This window comes from Fonticula alba (assembly GCF_000388065.1).
Source record: "Fonticula alba strain ATCC 38817 unplaced genomic scaffold supercont2.1, whole genome shotgun sequence".
Lineage (NCBI taxonomy): Eukaryota > Rotosphaerida > Fonticulaceae > Fonticula > Fonticula alba.
Window position 1 is genome coordinate 2,205,232 of NW_009242971.1, and position 7,755 is coordinate 2,212,986.

Below are 7,755 nucleotides of genomic sequence, written 5' to 3' on the forward strand. Positions count from 1 at the left end.
GAAGGGGAGGGGGGGAGGGGAGGGGAGGGGAAGGAGGAGGGGCAGAGAGGAGCAGCGCACCACTCGACTATCGTAGAAAACTCAACAAAACAAGCGAGGCAGGTATGGTTGAGGATTACGAAGGTGGTTACCCCCTCTTCAAGGCTAGAGTATCCTGGCACGACATAAACCATGGACCGCCTCGGCGACGGGGGGGGGGGCGAGCACCGCACGAGGTGCGTGTACTCACACCGGGGGCACACACCCCTCCCCTGTGTGTCGGCGGTCCCGGCAGCGGCCGGCCCCCTCCCCCCGGCCGAGCACGCCCCACTCCTACCCCGGCTCGCCAAGGTCCCGCCGCGCGAGAGGCCCCCCCCCCCCCGGGCGGGAGCGTCGGGCGCATCCCGGCTCGCGCATTCGCGCGCGCACACGCCCCCCTTCGTCGGGCCCAGCTGCCCCTGCTTCCCGAGCGTCCCTACCCCCCCCCCCCCCTGGTCTTCCGGTTCGTCAGAGGGCGTCGCTTTGGCCCGGCTAGCGGCGCACCGACCCTCCTCACCCCCTCGCCCCTCGCCCTGGCGTCCCGGTCCCCCGGCTGTCCCCCTCCCCGGGCGGTGGTGGCGTTTTAGGAAGTATGTCAAGGGCTAGCCCAGGAGCTTGTCCAGCGGGCGTTCCGGTGTGCGAGAGAGTCGGGCGCACACCCGGCCGCAAGGGGGCAGTGCCTGGCAAGGGGTGCCCTGGTCAGCATATGACCTGCCAGCCGCATCGGACCAGGCCAGGCAACGCCCGCGGCACGGGCAGCGCCGGGAACCCAGCAAGAGGAGGGACCAGGGGAGAGAAGGCCATTTTGCCAGCGAAGGAGGGGGGAATCATCTGGCCCGGCCAGCAAGAGCCCAGCCGTGTCGGGCGGCGGCTCCATGCGCCTGGCCCCAGGCACGGCTCTCTTGCTCCAGAGAGCCACCGGCGCGGGACGCGACACACACACACGGGTCCCGCGCCTCGGAGCAGGGTGCCCCTCCACCGGTGAGGACACGCTCGCCCCCCGCCCCAAGCATGGCCATCTCCGATGGGGCACTCTCGCGTGCAAGTGTGCCTGCTTGCGCGCGAGCGCACCAGCGAAGGGTACCTACAGCTTCTTCCCTCCAGCCAACGAGAGGCACCCACGCACCTGCGCCTCCACTCACCCCACACACGCCCAGGCGCGCACAGACGCACACGAGAGGCTCGGGCGAGCCTTTGTCCAGCAGCCGGTCGCGTCGCTGCTAGGCCTCAGGAGAGGGACAAACCAGGAGGTCGGCTTCCGGGGGGCATCTGGCGACAGGCAGCCGCCGCTGGAAAAGGCACCCGGAGGGCGTCACAGCCCGGCATGTGCGGCTCTCCGACCAGCATGCGTGCTTTCGTCGGGAAGAGCAGGGGCGCGCGTGAACGTGCCCACGACGAGCGCGCGAGACGCCGCCGCATTCCCCCCCCCCCCCCCCCGCCTGAACGAGGTAAACCCCCTTCTGCCCTCGAATTCAAATCGATCTTAGGGTGGCGTAATTCCACTCCGAGGTTCGGGGTTGTCTTGGATTTAGTATCCGACCCTCCGGACGACCCCCCACCTAAAGGGCCATCAGTTGGAAGTGCGCAATAGGGAGAGCCCCCCTCCCCCCGTATGCACGCACAGGCGCCAGCGGCGAGGAGGGGGCAGGCGGAAAAAGTCTCCACCCTGGGCCGGCGCCCCCGCCCAATTGTGCCAACCAAGGCACTTGGCAGGGCCAAAGGACCCGCGCGCGCGCGCGCGCCGGGCGGGGGGGGGGGGGGGGGGGGGGCCATCCTGGCACCCTCCCGGGCAGGGCCCGAGCACACAGTCCAACCCACCCAGCGACTGAACCATCTCGAAGAACCGGCCAGCTCGCAACCCTGATGGAAAATAAACGTGTGCCTGGGGCAAAGAGCCCCCTGCCCCCGCGGCTATTCGTTGTCCAGTTCATTTCGCCGATAGACCCACATTAATGTGCAAAAGAAAAGACTAGTAACATATGTCGTCTTTGTCTTCTCTGTCCGGCCCTTTTACCCCCCCCCCCCCCCCCGGCCTCTCCGGGTCCCAGATATCAGCCCGTTTTGGGGCTGGAGCGAAAAAAAAAGGAACAGGAGGGCAAGCGTGCCTCCCCCTCCCCCCCCCCCCCCGCGCGTACGCCCTCCCTCTCCCAGTCCGTGGCCCGCGCCCTGAAGCAGCGTCAAGCTGGGTGACCCCTTGGCTGGGGTCACACCACTCAAATACTGTTTCCCCAACACCAACGCATGACCTCATGTCAAAATCACATGCACACGATGCCCGGGCGCCGCCCTGTCCCTGCCCGGCATTGTTGTCGTTTGCCTCTCCTCCAACCCCCCCCCCCCTGCGCACACGCGCCAGCCAGTCGTCTACACCGAGCCTGGCCAGATGGGAAATCAAGGAACACCACACGAACAAGAGGAAATGCACGGAGGACCGGTTTTAATTTTGTATGCTCCCACGCCCGATCGGCAGACAGGAGCGGACACAAGGAGGCGGGGGGGGTTCGGGGGGGGGGGGGGGGGGGGGGTTCCCATGTGCGTTCGTGTGTGCGGGCGTGCCCGCAGCAGGCATGCCGCACAGCCGGGACTCTCCGTCCCGCCCCCCTGGCACCTCGTTCACTGTGCGGCGCCTGAGGAGAAGGCCGACAGCTGTTCCCGCAGGCGGCCAAAGCCATCCAGTAGCGACCCGAGCGTGTCCTTGTCCATCTCAAAGACAACCTTGCGCACGGGCACATCCAGGGCCAGATCCGACTCCGGGGTCGGCTGGATATCCAGCTGGGCGATGACCACCGGCTCCGAGAGGGACGCCGCCACGCTGGAGGCCGTCTTCACATGGACCTTCATGGAGCTGGCCACCAGCCGGGGGTGGGTGATCTCCTGGCCGGCCAGGATGTCCTTCCACTCGGGGATGCTGTGGCTGATGGCGGCCGCGACAAACTGGCGCAGTTCCACCGGCAGCGACCCAGGCAACATAGCGACGATCTCGGCCGGGCCGCACTGGACAAAGAGGACGTCATCGATCAAGTCGGCGATGGTGTCGAGGAGCTACATGGAGACAGGTGCGTGCGTGTGCGTGCGTGCGTGTGCGTGCGTGCGTGTGCGTGCGTGCGTGTATGATTGTGGGGATGTATGCAGATGTATCCGAGTCAGTCAGCGCGCCACGGGGACCAGGGACGTGGACGTGACAAGGTCAGGCCGGCGGTGGTGGCTGGGACGCACGTTGGATGCATCCTGAGGGGAAATTTGGAACTGCTCGGCAACACGCTTAAGGAAACCGCTGGGAAAGACCGTCGAGCTGTGTGCGGGGGCGAGGGAGAAAGGGCCACAGGAAAGGGCCGTGAGCGTGAGCATGGAGGTGAGTCGAGGTGGTGGACCCGTGGACAGGGGGCAAAGACAGGGCATTCGGCCAGGCGCATTTGGCTGACACGCACATGTCGGTCGACTCGCGCGAGTGGATGAACACCTGCTTGAACATCTGGGCCAGGATGTCCTCATAGGGCCCGCCCAGGAGCAATTTGAGGTCCGAATACCGGGCCATGGCTGGAGAGGGCGAAAGGTGCGGCGGCGTGGGGGAGGAGAGGAAAAAGAGCCGGAGGAGGGCAGAAAGGCCAGGAGGTCGGGGAGAGGGTGCGCCGGCGGAGGATGGGAGGAGTGGACATGGCATTCAATGTCGACAGAGCCACGGCCCTGGTGAGGGGGCGCAAATAGCCCGGCCAGTAGCGTGGCCGATGCCCACTCGCGAGATCGGCAGCGAGGGCCAGGAGATGGGCTGATTGATCGGCCAGCCGAGGCGCCGCAGGCCGGACAGGGAAGGGGCCGCCCCCCCTCTCTCTCTCTCTCTCTTCCTGCCCCCGTTCCTGAGAGCAGCCGCCCCGCCGTCCTGAGCACACGTAGGGGTGCCGAAAGAAAACAAACAACCCCGCACAGGAGCATGCACCCCCCACCAAAGCATACCGCGTGATATGGCAGTCACACGAAACAGCACCCATATACTACACAATATGGACATTTGCCCGACCCTCTTCCACGGGGTTGTATTTTTGCCCACCACCGGACATACACATACACATCAATGTCTGCCTCTTGTGTGTGTACGCCGCCGGTGGGTGTTGCGCACACGCGTGCGCGAAGGGGGGAGAGGGGAGGACAAAGAAAAAAAAAAAAAAAAAAAGAAAAAGGGGCCGGTTCGCGTCCCAAGTGAGATGTCCCCCCTCTCACGGCCATGGTGGTTCCCCCCGTCCTCCCGTCTGCCCCTTCCCCTTCCTCCTGGCGAGGAGAGAAGGTCAAAGGCGGGCCGGGAGAGGACGGAGAGCAGGCAGGGGAGGGGCCCCGTCAGGTGACGCCTATCCCCTTTGTTGACCACCTTACGCTTGGGGAAGGTCGTCGGGGTTGATCTTGATGCGGTTTTGCGGGAGCTTGGCCACCAGTTCCTGGCGATGCTTCCGGAGGATTTTGTAAATGTCCAAGAAGGTTTTCTCACCGACACCAGTGACCTCGGACACCTCTGTAAGTGGTTTTCCCGCCCGGGCCCCGCCCACAGAGGCAGGAGAAAAGAGATAGGAGGGAAATGGTCAGAGGCTGGAGTGTGAAGATGGCACACAACGGCCAGACACGGGGGGATAGGTGGTCGGCGTGGGGAAAGGGCGCGTGGCAGGGGCAATCAGGACGGATAACACAGGATGCACGGAAAACCGGACGCACGACTGCTGGTGGTGGGCTCGCCCGTCAGGTTGGTCACCATGAAGATGATGGCAGCCGTGATGGTGGTCGGCTTCTTGCCCGAGAGGAGATAGTTCTCGCGAACTTGCGAGGCAATGATCGAGGCGTTCTGAACAATGTGCGGATTGAAGCCCCACTTGTGGCAGTAGTACTCGACCGGCCGCTCGAGGTGCATCATCGGCACGCTGCATCCATCCTCCTCCAGGAGGGTGCGCAGGCCCTTGACCGTGTTCTTGAACTGCTTCTCCTCAATGCTCGCGGCATCCGCGATGGCCTTCTCCTCGATGAACTGCTTCTTAAACCGGGTGGCAAAGTAGATACAGGCGCCTACCAGGGAGTCGGTGGACCGCCCGCTCATCTTTGACTCGTACTGCACGAAGAGGTTGACCGCCTCCCGCTGTGTGCACGTACGTGGGCGTGTGTGCATGGGGGAAGAGGAAGAGGAAAAAAAAGAAAAAGAAGAAGGGGATGGGGGTCACCATGCAAGCAGACACCGAACCGCGAAAGGTCAATCAGCTGCTTGCCAAAGAAGACCCTTCTCCCGTGGAGAGAACAAGAAGCACGACACCGCCCTAGCCGCTGCCCTGATATATCCCCCACCCATTGATCCAGGCAGGCACGGGGCGTGAAGGTGACACTGCCCCGCCCCTCCCTCCCCCCTTCACAGGCAGATGCATGTATAGATGTGCGTGCGTGCGTGCGTGTGTGTGTGTGTGTGTGTGGGTCACCGGTGCTCCGAACCTCAATCTTGGTCAAGAGGTTCAGGTCGCGGCAGATGTTGGCAATCTTCCGCTGGGTACTGTCAATGGTCTTCTGGTTCATCGAGCTCTACGTGCGCGCGCGCGCGCGCGACAAGTGGGCAATCGAGATACGCGTGTGCGCGTGAACGGAATAAAGCCAAATAGGAAGGGGGAGGGGGGGGGGGAAGCACAGGGACAAGGGGGAGGGAAAGAGTGAGTCTCATCGGCGGCCCGGGGTCAAGAGGGTGGCTCTTTCGCATGCGGACGGGTGTGTCTGGCTGCTGAGCACGATGGGGTGTGTGTCCTGTATGGTGGTTGGCGGGGGATGGCAGGAGGTGTCTCCATGGCAGGCAGTGTATTTCTCGAGAGGGGGGAAGGGGAAACGGGGGAGGGGGAATGGAGGCGGGCACTGGCCGCAGGATGCTCCCAGTACGCGCGAGAAGAAGAAAGTGGGGATGTGGAGAGGCGCGCGGAGGTCGCAAAGAAGAGGAGGAGGAGGAGGGAGGAGGGAGGGAGACGACAGCAGGGGTAGCAGCAGCGTACGTTGTCACGGTTGTGAGTGCGCATCAGGGTGCGCGCCACGCCGCTACCACCATCACGGAAGCCGATGGTCAGGGCGTTGCCATCAATACCATCGCGGGATGGATCGATGACACCTCCAAGACGGTTGGGGTCCGAGGTGTTGATCTTATCGGAGTTGCTGTATGGGCACGAAATGTAAGCACAGAGTGGTGCGCGCATGCACATGCGAGGGGGGGGGTATGGACAGCAGCAACAACATAAGAGAGGGGAGGCGTGCTCAGGTGTGCACGCGCACATGCACGCATGCGTGGACAAGTCGGCCACCCCAGCTTCTGCTTAGCCCACACAGACGCGCGCATGCACACCGCACTTGGTGGCCACACTGTGTGGCCACGCACAAGGGGATGCGAGGGCGCATGCGGGGATGTCGGTGGGAAAGGAGCAGCATGGGGCAGCCGGCACATGGGCATGTGCGCGCGACACTATCTCAGCACAGGAGGCGAAGAGCCACATGAGAGAGCAAGCCGGGGTCGCATCATGAGGTCTCGCCAGAGTATGTGAAGATATGGGGAGAGGGGGAGGGAGGGAGGGAGGGGGGGGGGGGGGGAGAGCCCCACTCCGGGGAGGGCGTTGCAAGCAAAAGAGCTTATACGGGCCAGCCCGCCAACACCTTCTCGCTGGGTGGAGAGCCCCCCCGCCCCCTTAAAGAAGGGGATACACCTTCTCTCCTGGTGGAGAGAGTGCAGTCATCCTTCTGAGATTATCACTCTCACTCTCACTCTCTCTCTCTCTCTCTCTCGCTCTCGCTCTCGCTCTTGCAATGACTCAGGGGACACACCTGAAGGTTCGGTACTCGGTCCGCTCATCAAGCATCAGCTCGACGATGGAACCGCAGCTAGAGCAGGCCACCTCACCGGTGACATCGTCCTCGACCAGGGTCCGCGGGGCCGGCTGCCCGGGGGCGGAGGCCTGGTTGCGCAGGACGACTCCAGGCCGAGCATCCTCGTCAAAGTCGCCACAAGTCGGGCAGACGCGACGACGCTTAGACCGGCGCTGCAGGGCCGACTGAGCGCTGGACTCGGCAATCGCCTGGCTCGGACGCTTTGGCCGCCCGAAGGCAGCCGAAACCGGAGCCGCGGGGACCACAGGGGCCGGCTGGGGCGAGGAGCTCATAGCGGCGGTGCAGGAGGGAGGAGCCGATGCCCGGGCTAGCGGGGCAGAGATGCGCGATTTCCGCCGAAGCCAGGTGGGCGAAGGGGAGGCGGTCGGGCGAGAGTCAGTGTCACTGGACGGGGGAGAGGGAGGACAGCCGGACAGGGAGGAGCCTGGCGGTGTGTGGCCCGCCAGTGGAGGGGAGGATAGCTGCAGGAGCGACATCATTACAAGGGGATGATCGGGGAAGTAGGGGGGGGGGGGGAAGGTCGGAGGATACACAGGGGAACGGGAGGCCAGGAAGTGTGCAAGGCACGGTACCTAAGCCAGATGGGAAAGAAAAAAAGGGGAGAGCGGTGCGAAGAGCGCCGGGAACTCGAGTATGTGTTTGTGCGTGCGTGCGTGTGTGCGTGCAAGGGTGGGGGAGGGTAGTTTGCGAGAAGCAAAGAGGGGAGGGGGGAGGCAAGGAGGTAGGCAAGTGGGAGCTTGTGTTGGAGGCAGTGTCTGGGACCGGACCCGGAGGCGGGATGTGCCAGCCGCCGAAGAATGTTCTCCCGCCTCCACACGCCCACACGGCCCGACGGGCCTCTTTCGGCGCGTCCCCCCC

At 64.4% G+C, this 7,755-nt stretch overlaps 3 protein-coding genes across 3 annotated transcripts in view; all 3 read right to left on the bottom strand.

Moving 5' to 3' along the window:
• Positions 1–187, bottom strand: part of H696_00490 — a 3,096-nt gene extending 2,909 nt beyond the window's left edge. The window contains exon 1 of the mRNA XM_009494353.1: positions 61–187. The gene's annotated coding sequence lies outside the window, so the exon portion shown is untranslated. The remainder of the gene's footprint in view (positions 1–60) is intronic.
• Positions 188–2,511: 2,324 nt separating this feature from the next.
• On the bottom strand, positions 2,512–3,673 carry H696_00491 (hypothetical protein). The gene is made up of 3 exons (XM_009494354.1): positions 3,447–3,673; positions 3,235–3,310; positions 2,512–3,060 (listed from the first exon to the last, which is right to left on the bottom strand). Exons 1-3 carry the CDS (start codon positions 3,551–3,553, stop codon positions 2,632–2,634), a joined length of 612 nt encoding a protein of 203 aa, XP_009492629.1. The 5' UTR covers positions 3,554–3,673; the 3' UTR covers positions 2,512–2,631.
• A 344-nt stretch (positions 3,674–4,017) lies between these two features.
• Positions 4,018–7,662, bottom strand: H696_00492 (hypothetical protein). Its single transcript, XM_009494355.1, has 6 exons — positions 7,470–7,662; positions 6,835–7,204; positions 6,018–6,174; positions 5,476–5,562; positions 4,717–5,131; positions 4,018–4,519 (listed from the first exon to the last, which is right to left on the bottom strand). The coding sequence occupies exons 2-6, from the start codon at positions 7,167–7,169 to the stop codon at positions 4,380–4,382; spliced, it is 1,134 nt and encodes a 377-aa protein (XP_009492630.1). The 5' UTR covers positions 7,170–7,204; positions 7,470–7,662; the 3' UTR covers positions 4,018–4,379.
• Positions 7,663–7,755: the final 93 nt, after the last annotated feature.

Excerpts from the sequence above, each read along its gene's own strand:
- H696_00492 (XM_009494355.1), bottom strand. The coding sequence starts at position 7,169 with ATGAGCTCCTCGCCCCAGCCGGCCCCTGTGGTCCCCGCGGCTCCGGTT. Across the intron at positions 5,132-5,475 it reads ACCTCTTGACCAAGATTGAG|CGGGAGGCGGTCAACCTCTT; the intron begins GTTCGGAGCACC and ends ACGTGCACACAG. Across the intron at positions 4,520-4,716 it reads CGAGCCCACCACCAGCAGTC|AGGTGTCCGAGGTCACTGGT; the intron begins GTGCGTCCGGTT and ends AACCACTTACAG.
- H696_00491 (XM_009494354.1), bottom strand. The coding sequence starts at position 3,553 with ATGGCCCGGTATTCGGACCTCAAATTGCTCCTGGGCGGGCCCTATGAG. Across the intron at positions 3,311-3,446 it reads TCGCGCGAGTCGACCGACAT|CTCGACGGTCTTTCCCAGCG; the intron begins GTGCGTGTCAGC and ends CCCCGCACACAG. Across the intron at positions 3,061-3,234 it reads CCCCTCAGGATGCATCCAAC|CTCCTCGACACCATCGCCGA; the intron begins GTGCGTCCCAGC and ends GTCTCCATGTAG.